A 16439-nucleotide genomic window follows, 5' to 3' on the forward strand; every position below is an offset into this window, starting at 1 on the left:
ATTTTACTTGGCTAGTATGACAACTTCATCTTTCCTGCACATTTATAGAAGCATTACTTATTTTAACCTACATGCTGTCCTTTTCCATGAAAACACCTCCATCATGACTTGCAGTGCAGTACTTTAGAGAAAAGGACACTAAATGGGTCCTAAACAAATTTTTGTGATGCAAAATTTGACAAGGTTTTTTTTTTTTTTTTTTTTTTTCATGTGATATTTAGTCTGGATGGCTGGCCATTGGTCTTGAAAGTTGGGTAGCCCTGCAGAAGTTTAAGTACATCAGTAAGTGTTTTTAAGTGAGTTGTTAATGTATAATCGATAAACTGCACAATTGGGCAATTTTAAAAATAACACCTGTATATACCTGTTTATGTTCAGCAGAATATTTCATAAATGGTACTAAATTGTGGCATTGCTGAGTTTTACAGTCACACCTTATGAGTGCAATGTCTTTGGTGCAGGTTTTCACATCAGTGGTCAGAGCTATTAAAGGGTAGTTAAAGGGATAGTGTGAAATTTGTCACGAATTACTCACCCTCATTTTGTTCCAAACCCCTTTGACTTTCGTCTGTAGAATACAAAAGATGTTAAGCAAAATTTTAGTCCCAGTCACTGTTCACTTTCATTGCATAATTTTACCATACGATGAAAGTGAATGGTGACTCAGGAACAAAAAGTTAGTTAGCGAAGGGAAAACCAGGTTCAGGTGGGGGAGCCAGTTACCAACTGGCTAAACAGCATGAACCTAATGCCAATATTAGTTAGCTATGTTTAAACAAGTCATGTATTATGCAACTTGTTTGGTAAGCAATTTTTAAAACTAAAGGGGAATCGAGCTAAAATTAAAGGTGAAAAATGAAGAAAGAAAAAAGCTTGGGAGAAACCAGGCTTAGCTGGGGTAGTCAGTTCCATTTTGGCTAAAAAGCATGAACCTAATATAGAATTGGTCATGTGGCTATGTGTAAACAAGTCATGTATTAATCGAGTAGATTAAATGATTGGTAGGCATTGTTTAAAACTAAAGGGTATCAGTTGAACTGTAAGATTATGATTTTCATCCCAAAGTGACTGCGGGGGTGCAGGTAGATGCAGCGTACTCTGGTTTTTGGCTGACAAAGGCTTTAGATGGCAGTAACCTAATGTCTATATATTCCATTTTAAGAGAACAAAGTTATACAAACCATGGACAGTGAAGTGTTTACTGCCTGACATCTTTTGTGCTCATTAAAGGAAAGAAAATCATATGGGCTTGGAAAGTATATTTTTGAGTTAATGATCTCTTTAAGAAGTGTAAGATCATACCATATGTCTCCTTGGACACTTGAAGACTGGCTCATACTGCTGTAGGTCTTTCTAGCTATTGAAATACCCTGGCACCCAAGGGACAGCAGTAACTGCAAAACTTCAGAACTGGGAAGAAAAAATAATTTAGATCAATCCAGTTCAAACCATTTGCCAGTTCACCTAATTTTCTCACACCAGTTTTTTCAAATATGCGGGTATTTCTTGTGTTACATAATTGTTTTTAACACATTATAGTATGGTATAAATTGTCAGCAATACCAATCATTGGAAGCTCCAGGCAGAATATATTTGTTGGCTGCATTGAATTTGGGGATTTTCTCAGTGTGTGTTTGACTGTAAATGGTTACTCCATTGAATGGCAAGTTTAAGTCCAAAGCCACAAACGCTCAGAGAGGCCATGTAATAATTTTTATGTATACATGTAGTTGGAGTTGGACAAACTGGCATATTTTCATGGTATGATGATTTTCATACCAAGAATTGTGTATTTGCTAAGCAATGTATTTGGATTGCCCAGGTCAGTATTATAAGGATGAGGCTAGGTGTTGAGCCATCAGTATCTCCAGCCTGATTGTCATAGCAAAACTGCTCCACCTTTTTGAAACAAGGAGTTTGCATTTTCCACTCATAAGGGAAAATATATATTTTTTTCTTTGTGGATCGTTTTTCATATTAAACTGTAAGTGCTGCATCACATTGTCCTCCCCAGTTTTTGTAAAAAAAATTTTTTTATTTTTTTTCCCCACATTTAAGCCTTTTAGTTTCTGTTGACATTGATATAGCTATTTTTGATTACATGACTCTTTAACAATGTAATTAACTATGATTTGTCCATGATCAAGAGGGACAATTTGTAGTTCTCTCACATTCAGAATATTCATTGTCTCCCTGCATTATTTCCATCACATTCTCTGTCCAGGCGTAGCCTAAAAGTTTGGACGGAAGTCTGCTGATTCAACAATTGAATGATGTCAAAGGATGATGACAGGGTTTATATAGGCCTTCTTGATCCTTCATTAAGTAATAGTAAGTTGTATTTACATGAATGGCTGTTTATGCTATCGCTCATTTTAACACACATTTGTGCATTCGGTAACACTAATTAATGTGTCTGTCTGTGACGGTGCATGAGTTTATGTCTGCCTGCCAGTCTGTGCATGTACATACAGTGCGATACGAAATGTGGATTGGAGACTGCAGTCGGTATTCCGGAGGTCTGCCCCAAATGTGCTTGGCATGCCTGCCCTGATCTGAAGGCTGCTAGAGATGCAAGTACATGAATTATAATAATTTTCGTATATTGCACAATGAAAGCTATATAAATTACTGCTGTTCAACCCTCTATTTACCACATTAGACAGATTTTTTTAAATACATTTTTATGTGTGATGTTGCATCTAAACCACCAAGAGTGATGACCTTTGACCCTTACCCATAATTATGCATGACTATCCTCTTTATATGTCATTGCTGTTTCTTTTTAAAAATAAAAACAGTAATTCGAAGTGGGTGACAAAAGTGGGGAAGCACCAAGTGGTCTATCTCTAGAAATCTACCTCCATCTTTAATTCCAGGACATTCAGGCAGGTAAAAAAATGTTTTTATAGTATGTTATTAAGTTATGTAATGTTAGTAAGTTCATAACAATTGTTGTAAATGAATGGTTTAAAAAGACATACTCTTTGCTCACCAACAAATTGTTATTGACTTACATTGACTTTCAATCCTAAAGGCATAGTTTCCAGAGGGTTCATTTATATGTCCATCATGTTATTTATATAAGATTTTATATAAAATATTTTACATTGTGAAACAGTGGTGTCCCTGGCTCTTTATTTCTGGTGGAACATAATCAATCAGTTGTTAAACCCTCTATTAGGGGACATACAAGCTTCCTTAGTCATTTCGAATCAAGCAAATATGCATTAAAAACATCCATATTGATTGGCCTAAGGCAGTGGATATTATCTCACACAACTCACATGAATGACAGTATAACAAAACTAATCACAAACTAAAGATACACAGACAGGCCAGCCCCAAGCTGACCACATGAGAACAATAACATAGCTTCAACATAACAGATCTTGTTATATTGCAAATCCATTGCAGGTGCCATTTGTAAGGGAGGTACAACAAGTTCAATATGCGGAAAAATAAATGAATAAATAAATATTCCTTAAAATTAATCCTTATCATGCAATATATTAACATGAATTTACATTCTCTTAACAGATTTATGGGCATGTGATTCCAGTTCATAGTGGTATAAAAGTGGTAATAAGTTTATCTGTTAATTAGTTTCATACGTTTAAAATAATAATTATTCTAAACTGAGAGATTATCCACGTTTCAACACAAGCAACAGTTTAAATTCCAAACACTAGCTGTCATTTTTTCTGGTGGAGGTGGAGTCTAGGTTTGCACTTACTCTACCCTGTGTAAAAGGCTTGGTAATATCGTGAATTAACAGTTTAGGGAGGTCACACATTGTCCTGTGAATGGATAAACATTTTTTTTAAATTTATTTTAAAATAAACAAATTAATTTATAAAGCACTTTTCAGACCTGCCAGAGATTTTTGACATAAAGCCTTAAACAGACATGGACACTCACGGGAAACAAGGTGACGTTTACCTACAGCACCAGAGATGTGGTGAGGTAAGGCTTCAAAGGAATGTTGTCATCTATTTTTATTTATTATTATATATTTTTATTGAAAACAGTTATTTTAGATTATGTTTGCCCATTTGAGTCATTAATGTTCTCTTGCGAATCACTTACGTTCTCAAATGTTCTGAATAAATTAGTCCAGATTATTCTTTGTGATGTCAGATCAGCAAGAACAAGAGTGTTTAGATGTCTAAACCTTTTGCCAGGAGTTAACAGTCTTAGTAATGCTATTTTGATGGTTTTGCTGGTTTCTGGCATTCACAAAAAGGAGAAACCAAACACACTAAAAAGTGGTACCCTGCAATTGTTATCTTAAGGATCTATTTCTACCTGATCTAACTCTTAAAGTTGGTTTTGTGATTGTGACCTAATGTATTCAGGTTGATTCGGTGATGTAAAAATAATATTTTTGACTTTAATCACACAAGTTAATCTAGATGTTAGCACATGAAGCACATTTTTAAGTTAACTTTTACAGTGCAGAACTGTATTATAGGAAAAGTATGATTTTAAACATGATTGCATTTGCTTGGACTTTTTAATTGAACTCAGCACATAAATGTTCAGCATGCTCCCCTCTTTTACCATTACAAGTCTTATGGTTGAACTTCCTCTTGTAAGGATATGTTCTGGTATGAGATTGCCTCTACATGTTGAAACTTGGTGTACTTGGTGCACATTTCAGTTCTCGCTTTTCATAAGACGGCACATTCCATTGACGAAAGCCACGCCCTCATGAAAGCACCTACCTACGGTCAGATCCTACCTTAAACAAACACACACAGCACATGCAAGGTAATTGAAGGATGGGCTGCATGTGTCATTTACTTGCAACCGCACCTCCAATGTGAGGTCCCTAGTGTCTTACAATTTTTTTTTTAAAATATAACAATGAGGAATCCAGAGATTTGTCCATCAGTTTCCCACTGATGTAAGGCTGTATCCTGTCAAAAGATTTGATAATTCTATCTGATCAGTTCAGAAAAACAGGTCATATAAATGTAAGGGTGCTGTCGTTAATGTTTCATTATTCAAATAAATAGAATGGTATAGTAGAGAAACTGCTTTCTGTGATTTATTGCATGTTCCCTTTGATTTTTATTTGTGATCACCAGAAGTGGAAGCGGTATTGGCTGGCCCTTCATCCAGCTAGTCGGCATGGCGTGGCACGGTTAGAATTGTCAGAGGCTGCTAAGGAACGTTCAGCTGTGGTGGTCAGACGGCATCCAGAGAGAAAAGTTGTCCGTCTGGACGACTGTGTGACTGTCGTCAAGCTGCCTCCTCATGCAGAGGCTTGTCCAGGGGAAAACATGGCTGCCTTTTGTGTGGAGACAGAAGACAAGAGGCTGGTGTTTGCAGCAGAGAAGGAAAGCTGTGGAGAATGGGTGAAGTTAATATGTAACATTGCCTTTCAGGTGAGGACTGTGAATTTGTGGATGTTGTGCCCAAGGAAAGATAAAAAAATTGACAGTTTAGTCTATATATCCTTTATCCTGTCTGTGTTCTTGGTATTCACAACTTTCTGTATGTCACAGAAACACAGTAATAGTGGCACACACTGGGCCCCTCGCATGGAGGACAATCAGATCTACATGTCCAGAGAACAACGTAAGTCCAAACAGAAGTCAAAAGTATCTGACCAATATGCTTTCATCCTGTCTATCCTGAAAGACTAAATCTACCCATTTTTTTCCATACTTGATGCAGATCTGGTTAAAACCTTCATTAAATGGAAGACAAAACCACTGACTTACTGTTATATTAAATCAGCTAGTTTGCAATTCTTCCTTTTTTATTCTGACTGTATCTTACAGCCTAAATCAATCAAATCAATGCCTTTTTCATTGCAGTGTGCAAGTTCAAAGTGGTTGTGTTGCAGACTGAGGCATCAGTTGGTTGTGGCCTGAAAGGACAGTACTGGCTGCAAGCTGATGAGGACATGTTGGTGCTTCAAGATCTGGAGACCAAGAAGACAGTTTTGGAGTGGCCATATAAGCTGCTACGCCGCTATGGACGAGATAAGGTCAGCAGTAACCATGGCCTTGATAAAGTGTGGGACCACTAGATAAAATTTGAGTATTTATACAGATGTATTACTAGCCCGTTCTTGTGTGCATCATGATAATAGTTACAGATGGGCAAATTGTTAAAATCGTATGAGTTGGCTCATACAAAAGAGTACAACTTCCATAGCGAAAAATAAACAAACCAACAAGCGATGTTATTATAATTTTTTCCTAAGTTTAACCTCAAACATAAACCTAACCATAAAGTGTAATGCCTTACATAAACCCAAACCTAACCATGATTTAAATAGGAAAATACATTTTGTGTACCATGGAAAAAAGAAAACACTGAACGAGACGAGAGAAGCGTGTTACAGGTTATAGCCTACATTAGTCATTACTATTGCATAAATAAATATGGAATGAGTAAAAAAATTTGTTCATGGACGTTTCCTTTCTTAAAAAATGGGATGGATAGGAAGTTAGCAAAAAATTTGATGCCTGTATTGTATCGATTTGAAATTCTGTTTGTTGATTGGTTTATCTGAATGGGAATAAAAGTTGTACGTTCTCATACGAGCCAAGTAGTATGGTATCTTATGAATTTACCATCTCATACAAATTATTCAGAGTTGTTGGTTTTACTAATATTTGGTTTACAGTATTACTAAGGGACTAAAACTAGAATTACTTATAATTTATGTATTATATATAAGTACTGAACAAAGTCATAGGCAGGAGTTTGCACTGTAGTAAACAGTAGTTAAGGTCTATTTCACAGAAATTGCGTCAGCAGGGTGTGAGCGGCGCATCTGCGTGACTTCAACAGTAATTGCGTGTAGAACTTTCACACTCGCAGCATGTCTGCTGCATAACAGTACTCAGAATATGAAGTCATTACCCTTACTTACAGTTGTGCTCAAAAGTTTGCATACCCTGGCAGAAATTGTGAAATTTTGGCATTGATTTTGAAAATAGGACTGATCATGCAAAAAACTGTCTTTTATTTAAGGATAGTGATCATATGAAGCCATTTATCATCACATAGTTGTTTGGCTCCTTTTTAAATCATAATGGTAACAGAAATCACCCAAATGGCCCTGATCAAAAGTTTACATACCCTTGAATGTTTGGCCTTGTTACAGACACACATGGTGACACACACAGGTTTAAATGGCAATCAAAGTTTAATTTCCCACACCTGTGGCTTTTTAAATTGCAATTAGTGTCTGTGTATAAATAGTCAGTGAGTTTGTTAGCTCTCACGTGGATGCACTGAGCAGGCTAGATACTGAGCCATGGGGAACAGAAAAGAACTGTCCTGCGTAACAAGGTAATGGAACTTTATAAAGATGGAAAAGGATATAAAAAGATATCCAAAGCCTTGAAAATGCCAGTCAGTACTATTCAATTACTTATTAAGAAGTGGAAAATTCTGGGATCTCTTGATACCAAGCCAAGTTCAGGTAGACCAAGAAAGATTTCAGCCACAACTGCCAGAAGAATTGTTCAGGATACAAAGAAAAGCCCACAGGTAACCTCAGGAGAAATACAGGCTGCTCTGGAAAAAGATGGTGTGGTTGTTTCAAGGAGCACAATACGCCGATACTTGAACAAAAATGAGCTGCATGGTCGAGTTGCCAGAAAGAAGCCTTTAATGCGCCAATGCCACAAAAAAGCCCGGTTACAATATGCCCGAAAACACCTTGACACATTTGGAATGACGAGACCAATATAGAGCTTTATGGTCACAACCATAAGCGCTATGTTTGGAGAGAGGTCAACAAGGCCTATAGTGAAAAGAATACCATCCCCACCGTGAAGCATGGTGGTGGCTCACTGATGTTTTGGGGGTGTGCGAGCTCTAAAGGCCCGGGGAATCTTGTGAAAATTGATGGCAAGATGAATGCAGCATGTTATCAGAAAATACTGGCAGACAATTTGCATTCTTCTGCACAAAAGCTGTACATGGGACGCTCTTGGACATTCCAGCACGACAATGACCCTAAGCACAAGGCCAAGTTGACCCTCCAGTGGTTACAGCAGAAAAAGGTGAAGGTTCTGGAGTGGCCATCACAGTCTCCACCTTAATATCATCGTGCCACTGTAGGGCTTTACTGGTTGTTTAGATCAGTGTTACTATCAGAAATAATTAATAATTAATATTTAAATTAATTAATTGAATCTAACTCATTAAAACCTCATATGGGGCTCCAGTAAATGTAGTGCGCTACGTTTAGAAGCGGGTTTGGTTATTATCAATAATTAATAATTATCAAAGGTAATTATTAATTATTAAAATCAATAGAACATTGATGAGAATCAATGTTAGCTTTTTTAATCCTTTAAATCAACAATTATCAAAGATAATCGTTAATTGTTAACATCGATGGAACATTAATTACAATTAACACTAGCTTATTGATCATTCAAATTCAACAATCATCAAAGATAATTATCAATTATCAAAAATCAATAGAATATTAATAAGGATTAATATTGACGGGGCACCACCCTGGAATCAGGGACTAATAACCAGATAGTAAAACAGTCTCAATATTAGATGTTTTCTTAGGAAAATCGACATCCGAAGAATATTGATTTTCGGGGGGAAAAAAACAATGAATGAAGGCTTGAATCCGAGCACTGACATCCCATCAGCATGACACAGGCGTATGTAAAACAAACCAAAACACTTCTCTTTGTAATATAAACAAAGTTTATTTATGCAGTAATATCAATTAATAATTAATACAATGCAGTCAGTAAACTTCCGACTTACAACTACAAACTAAACAGTGATATGATTAGATATGGAAATAAAAATAATCCTACAACACATAAGGTGTGTGTGTGTGTGTGTGTGTGTGTTAGTACGAGAGAGAGAGAATTAAGTGATGGCCCTAAAGCCGATTTCGCGATTGTGGGAGAGAAAGCAGCTGTTAGTTTATCACTCAGAAACGCGGTGGACGGCTCGTAAAAGTCCCACGTTCTTTGACTCTTTAATGGATAACTCAGTTTGCCGGTTTCACCCGCGATGGCGAAAATGCACAACAGTCCAATTTGGTTGGACCACAGTACAGCAAATCAAATTCATGATAATTAATACCCTGAGTATTAATAATGAGCGGACATGGCGGTCCGTAAAGTGTACAAGCAAAAAAAAAACTTGAAACAAAAGAATAACACACTATAATATTCTATCTCTGCCCAGACGTAAACCTCTTACTTGAATCGCATGAGGATGCAGGTGGAATGTTTGTCCCTCCGTCCTTTAACTCCGACCCGGTTCCTTGAGGCTCGTGTGATGACGGGAGGCTGTTTCCTCGCTCTGTCTGCGGGCGGTACGGCTGCTGATTCTCGGCGGGCTGGCGGAGAACTTCAGAAATGTCGACTTGATTGAAGATGGAAGAGAAATCTTTAATCTCTTCACTTCTGCAGGCAAACGGATGAAGACGCGGATTGCTCGGCGGTCTCCTTCGGATCCGTTAGAGTGTTCGGTGGAACACAGAGTAATCTCAACTCGTCCAGCGAGATGGAGATTGTATGGCCACAGTTTCAAGTCGGACGTTACTTCTTTGTGCCACGAGGTTGCACCTGAGAGCAGCGATGAGCTGAGTCTACACACTGCAAACAAAGTTGCTGGAAGCAAATCCCGGAAGCATTTCAGAGGCATTTCTACTCCTGATGATGTCACGGTTGAGGGACATTCTGTTGTGTGGCTCATCCAATAGGAGTTGAGAGTTCGATCCTTTAGTGAGCAAGGCTTCATTGGATTTGTAGTCTGTTTTGGACTCCCTTTGTTTGATTTTGGTGCGATTTTTATCAGTATAATTTACAACTTGGAATGTGGGGGCTTGAGTTAGGTTTTTACGACTGTGTTAGGCCTGCCTTTGTCTTCTATCTGAATACATGAGGCCCAACACCACTCTGGGGATATCTCAAACGTGCAAGACGACCAAAGACTTTGCATGACCTGGAGGCTTTTTGCCAAGACGAATGGGCAGCTATACCACCTGCAAGAATTTGGGGCCTCGTAGACAACTATTACAAAAGACTGCATGCTGTCATTGATGCTAAAGGGGGCAATACACAGTATTATGAACTAAGGGTATGCGACTTTTAAACAGGGGTCATTTCATTTTTTTTCTTTGTTGCCATGTTTTGTTTTATGATTGTGCCATTCTGTTATAACCTACAGTTGAATATGAATCCTATAAGAAATAAAAGAAATGTGTTTTGCCTGCTCACTCATGTTTTCTTTAAAAATGGTACATATATTACCAATTTTCCAAGGGTATGCAAACTTTTGACCACAACTGTAACTGAATTTGAGAAAGTTTTTACAAGCAGTTTAATTTTGTTCATTCAGATTAAGTCAGTTGCATTGAGCCAACATAATTTAGTTAAATTAGGTCAAATCAATGTACTACAGTAGTAACTTAATCAAATAGATTAAGTAAACTTAATCAAGTTATGACAAAAAATTATATAATTGTGTTGCTTTAGTTCATTTTAATTAAGTAAACTGAACAACCTGCAAAAATCCTTTTTTTTTTTTTTCTTTGAGTGAGTGAGAGCTGAAGCTTTGTACAGAAAAAAAGTGATTTCTTGGGACACAGTTTTTCCTTTAATATTGGCCATAAATTGGTTATCAGAACTGAGTTGGCTATTAAAGGGATAGTTCACCCAAAAATGAAAATTCTCTGATTATTTACTCACCCTCATGATATCCAGAACACATTTGAAGAAAAATTTAAAAATAACTTGGCTCAGTAGGTCCATAAAATGCAAGTGAATGGAGACTGACCTACTGAGCAAAGATTTTGTTCTATTTTTCTTCAAATGTATTCTGGTGAATAAAGAAGGTCATACACACAAGGGATATCATGAGGGTGAGTAAATAATCAGAGAATTTTCATTTTTGGGTGAACTATTACAAATTTGAACATCATGAAATATAATTTACGTAAGAAAGACTGAAATTACACCTAAATAGTAATTAATTTAAACAGAACCCAAACCTCAAATTAAAGCATATAAACTGTTTAATCGTTTGAATTCTGTAAAATTTATCAAGTAGAAACTGTCTGTCTGCCTGTCACTACGTGTTTAACTTGCATCAAGCCTAAAACTGATGTCTTTTTCAAACCAGTATTTCATGTTGCTTCTTAAATGCCTATATTGCAAAAATTCATGTTAACCGTTTTACAGGTTTGCTGTGCCTTTTCAATGTTTTGTGCATACAAATGCATAAATGTAAAGACATGCATATCATTTTTGGTTGTTTTTCTGACTGTTCTTCTCTAGATGCTGTTTTCAATAGAGGCTGGAAGACGCTGCGAGTCAGGCCCAGGAACCTTTATTTTTGAGACCAGGCAGAGTGAAGAGATACTCCGTCTTACTGAGTCAGCCATTTGCCAAAAGAAGAGCCTCACTGTTACTGGAGGCAGGAACTCACCACATTCTCCACGTTCTCGTTCTCCTCGCTCACCCTTGCCCAAATGCCCTGAAAGCTTCACTGTGCTAGATGCTGAGAGCAATAACAGCCCTGATCGCGAGAGTGTGTACTCTAATCAAGCTGAGACTCTTGTTACAAACATTCATGCTTTGTCAAATCCTGTAAATATGGAACCTACAAATCCAATTGGCTTAACTGAATCTTTGTATGTAAAATCTGCAGATTCTTTAAGCTCCTCTAAAAGCACACACTCAGTTCCTGTTGGCAGCGCTAACTTGATTGAGCCTGTGTATTCAAATCCTGCTGATTTAATTGCCGGACATGAATCTGTGTATGCACAGCCAGCAGATGCCATCGTATCCTATCATACTGTAAAGCTAGACCAATCTGGGCTACAGTCTGGCATTCCGTCTTATCATGAATCAGAACCAGTGTATTCTGACCCTGCTGATGTTATCCGCTTCTGCCCTAAACCTAACAGTTGTGTCCATGTCAGCCAACCTCCAACCTTCAACAATCACAAGCAACAAGAGCCTGTGTACTCTGAGGTGTATAATGTCACACAAAACTCAAGTAAAAAACTAGCCCAAAACATTGAGGAGCCGGTTTATAGTGTACCGGAGTTTGTTACATCCCGAAAAGCTGTTCAGGAAAACGAAGATGATAACTCTGAACAAAACAAAATGCCTGAGGAGATCACAGCCATCTACAGCAAAGTTATGAAACCACCAAAAACTACTCAACCTCTGCAAGAAAAAAAACAAAGACAAACACCAGAGATTGTCTGTGAGGACCTTGGAATGATTTAGACTTCATCTTCACAAACTTCTAGCTCTTAAATGTCCCACTTTTTTCATATTTGAAATATTATTATTATTATTATTATTATTCACTGATTTTATTAATTTATTCATCCATTCTCCCAGATGTAGTGGAATACTGACTGAAAATAAAAGACTTTGTCGTTTTCCATTAACTGATGCACACCATAATGTTTGATGTATTATGGGTGTTTAAAAATTGTTTGGTATTTTTGTTTTTATGCAAAACATTAAAATCTTTTCTTTTTCATACTTTGAGTTTAATAAGCTCAACGATGTATTTTATTACTGTTCTGTTGTAACACAGCAAAATTAACCCTTAAAGGAATAGTTCGCCCAAATATGAAAATGCTCTCATCATTTACTCACCCTCATGCCATCCCAGATGTGTATGACTTTCTTTTTTCTGCAGAACACAAATTATGATTTATAGAAGAATATTTCAGCTCTGTTGGTCCATACAATGCAAATTAATGGTGGCCAGAATTTTAAATCTCCAAAGAGCACAGAAAGGCAGCGAAAAAGTAATCCATACAACTCAAGTGATTAAATCCATGTCTTCTAAATTGATATGATAGGTGTGGGTGAGAAACAGATCAATATTTAAGTTCTTTTTTACTATAAATCTCCACCTTTGACCAGCCCCAACCAGTAGATGGCGATATGCATGAATAATAATTAAAAAAAAAAAAACAGAAGAAGAATATGAAAAGTGGAGATTTATAGTAAAAAAGGAATTGAATATAGATTTTTTCTCACCCACACCTATCATATCACTTCAGAAGACAAGGATTAATGCACTGTAGATGTATGGATTACTTTTATGCTGCCTTTATTTGATTTTGGAGATTCAAAGTTCTGTCCACCATTCTCTTGCATTGTGAGGACCTGCAGAACTTAGACCTTCTCAAAATCTTCATTTCTGTTCTAAAGAAAAAGAAAATTATACACATCCGGGGACGGCATGAGGGTGAGTAAATGACGAGAGCATTTTCATTTTGGGGTGAACAAAATTGTAAATTTTAATTATTCAATCACAAATTTTTTTTACTTTAAAACATGAATATAATCATTCCCACTCTCTTTTCCCCAAAATGTTTGAAAGTTCTGGCAAATACCCATTGCAAACGTGCAAATATATCACATGCAAATGAGCTTTGTGGCAAACTCTTCATTGTTGCCACAGGTTTGCCATAGAGGTGTTTGCCAGTAGCGGCAAATTGGCCATTGTTGCTGCAGGATTTGCTACAGATTCACCACTACTGGTGAAGAGCTGCAAATTTATGGCAATAATTTTGCTCATTTGCAGCATGTTTGCCAGAACTCTAGATTTTTGTAAGGATATTATATAGAGTATTGAACACAGCAATAATAAATGTTTTTTAAATATCTGCATCAAAGGGTTAAATCAATATCTTATTATTTGAACTAATGGTAAAGTGTGTCTCGACAAACTTTGATGTTGGCTTGAAAAAGCCTTGTTTAAAATCGTTTAAAAAAAAAAACTTGTAAGTTTTAAGGTTAGGCTGACAGAAAAGTCAAACAGACAGAAAGTGCATTACTAATTTGTTGCTAGGGTGTTCTGGCTGGTCGCTAGGCATTGTTAGGCTGTTCTGGTTGGTTTCTTGGCATTGTTAGGGTGTTCTAGCTGATTGCTAGGGTGTTCTGGCTAGTTAGGCATTGCTGTGGTGTTTTAGTTAGTTAGTTAGCAGTGCTGGCCCAATCTAATAAGCAACATATGCGGCTACAAACATGTAGGGTCCTGTGACCATCAGGGGGCCCCCTACCACGGGGTTAGTATAGCCAAATAATTATTTGCACTAAGTGTAAATAGCACTGGCCACACAACCGGGCCAAATGCACACCAATAGTCCGATGGAGCTTGTCAGAACTACTAAAAAAATATTATATAATCATTGAAGAAAAGGCATAGAGACATAATTAAGTAAATTTGACGTGCACATCTAAGAATTGGTGTGATGATATTGGCATTCACTTTTTTTACTATATCCATCCATGTAAGCGAAGGCAGAGAGTGTCTGTAGGCTACACCGTCAGAGAGTCGTTTATTTAAAATAAAAATGAACACAAAAGGTGTCAATAAAATGTCTTAGGGGAGTGTGATATACAAAATGTCCTTGTGGTGAGCAGAGGCAGTGGTGGCTCAGTGGTTAAGGCTCTGGGTTACTGATCAGAAGGTTGGGGGTTCAAGCCCCAACACTGCTAAGTTGCCACTGTTGGGCCCTTGAGCAAGGCCCTTGACCCTATCTACTCCAGTTCTGACCCCCAGCTTAGCTAGGATATGTGGAAAAAAAGAGTTTCACAGTGTATGTGCTAATGTGTGATTAAATAAATATAATTAGAGGGTTCACTGTAGGTTGGGTATAGCAGAGAAGTGTTTGGTTTAGGTTGGGAGAGGAGTGGTGGCCATACACACCTTTTCTGGTTGGGAGCGTGGGTGCCGGTGTTGTATCAAATTGTTTTTCCCTGTCGGAATCTGTTTTTCCCTAGCCCTGATAGGGTATGGGGTTATGGTTAGGGTAGTGTAGGTTAGGGTTAGGGTCAGGGTTCCTCAATAGGTGGCCCGCGAGAGACAAATGTTTGGCCCACGTCAAAGGCCTGTTCACACCAAATCCGTGACGATTATGTGAGACAAACTTCCGACGAATGGTCTATACACAGAGTGCATAAAAAATAAAAATGAAAAACAATTTCACCCCTGTACAGTAGGCGGTGCTGTTGCTGTTCTACAAACATTTATACTCTCCCACCCTGCCCAGCAGCCAACGCTAGAGATTAATATAGTGAACGCTGTTAAAAGCATTTATTTACCTAATGTGGCATAATTGTTTCATTATGTTCTTTCCATTGTGTTGATGCATTCTAAGGAGTATATAATCTATGTTTTTATGCGAGTGAGATGATTAAAGAGCGCTGTTGCATAAATATACGTCCTATTTATATTTGCACATGTATTTTGCTACGAGTATATTCCAAACGGACTCCCGAAGCCAAATACTTTTTTTATAATGTCTGGATTAATGCCTGGATAATATAATACAAGGTCCTGTGATACAAATACACGTGGAAAAGTGCACATTAAGAATAACATTGTACAGAACAAAATATGACGTATAGGCTAATATTAACAATAATTAATAAGAAAACATGTGCTCATGGTCATTTCTTCATTGGAACTATTGCAATACTTTGTTATATTATCCTTAAGAACAACAACAATATTAATGCTAATAGGTCTAATAACTGAACTTGCAATTAGGGAAAGTGCAGGAGATCCCGTTTGGAGATGAGCAGGAACAGACTCGCATGGAGGACATGGAGATACAGATTGTTCATTAAAGGTTTTTTTGTTTGGATTTTTTTTTTTTTTTTAGTTTTTTTTTTTTTTCAGCAGGTAAAGTTGTGTAGTTTTGTGTATCTGTATATAAACAAAATGTTCATAATTGTTTGAATAAATAAAACAGGCTACTTATACTGAGAAAAAGAACTAATACAAAAAAATATGAATATTTATACGAGACTATTTTAATAATAAAAACAACAATAGTAATAATAATAATAATAATAATAGCAGCACAAAAAAACTGTCATTACATCGACGGCCATGGCCCTTGACGTTGTATTGTTAACAGAATTTGGCCCTTAGTGAAAACTAATTGAGGAACCCTGGGGTAGGTAGTGTAGGTTAGGGTTAGTGTAGGTAGTGAAGGGTTAGGGTTAGGTTTGTGCATGGGGGAACGCATTCTGACAGCGGAGAATGTTACCGTCAGATACTGTTCCCCCATACAGATCTGTTGGGGGAAACAGAGTTCGACACAACAGGTTTTCTTCAGCGGATCGGTGGAGAGCGAGTGTCATGAAGCGTGCACGGGGATGGGCCGCTCTAGAGCCGCTCTCTGCATTTAAAGACAGGAGTGACGAGACACCATGACGTGACAAATCAGGTGCGTTTCGTCCTGCTGCCAGCAATGTATTTAAGTTCTGTCACAATACTTGCTTATCAATTGTCAATTATAGGAAAACCGTAAGTCTGATCAGTAATAAAAGATAAAGCAACCCGGGACAGAACAGTCTGAAGGTATGTGCCAAGTATGGTGAATGTAGCTTGAAAGCTATTAGAGAAGTTACAATTGATAATTTTGGTCTTGGTTT

The 16439-nt window shown here is 37.3% G+C and overlaps 1 protein-coding gene across 7 annotated transcripts; it reads left to right on the plus strand.

The window, feature by feature from the left end:
- The first annotated feature begins 17 nt into the window (after nt 1–17).
- LOC127445379 (docking protein 2-like) lies at nt 18–13627 on the plus strand. 7 transcript variants are annotated; one of them, XM_051705425.1, is made up of 7 exons: nt 18–2577; nt 2802–2892; nt 3862–3966; nt 5094–5393; nt 5514–5586; nt 5829–6001; nt 11295–13627. In XM_051705425.1, the coding sequence occupies exons 3-7, from the start codon at nt 3910–3912 to the stop codon at nt 12252–12254; spliced, it is 1563 nt and encodes a 520-aa protein (XP_051561385.1). In that variant the 5' UTR covers nt 18–2577; nt 2802–2892; nt 3862–3909; the 3' UTR covers nt 12255–13627. The 7 variants fall into 7 exon arrangements, with proteins under 7 accessions (XP_051561385.1, XP_051561382.1, XP_051561383.1 ...); XM_051705422.1 differs by having other exon boundaries at nt 18–2892; XM_051705423.1 differs by having other exon boundaries at nt 18–2892; nt 3872–3966.
- The last annotated feature ends 2812 nt before the right edge of the window (nt 13628–16439 follow it).

This window comes from Myxocyprinus asiaticus, chromosome 8 (genome assembly GCF_019703515.2).
Source record: "Myxocyprinus asiaticus isolate MX2 ecotype Aquarium Trade chromosome 8, UBuf_Myxa_2, whole genome shotgun sequence".
NCBI classification, from domain to species: Eukaryota; Metazoa; Chordata; class Actinopteri; order Cypriniformes; family Catostomidae; genus Myxocyprinus; species Myxocyprinus asiaticus.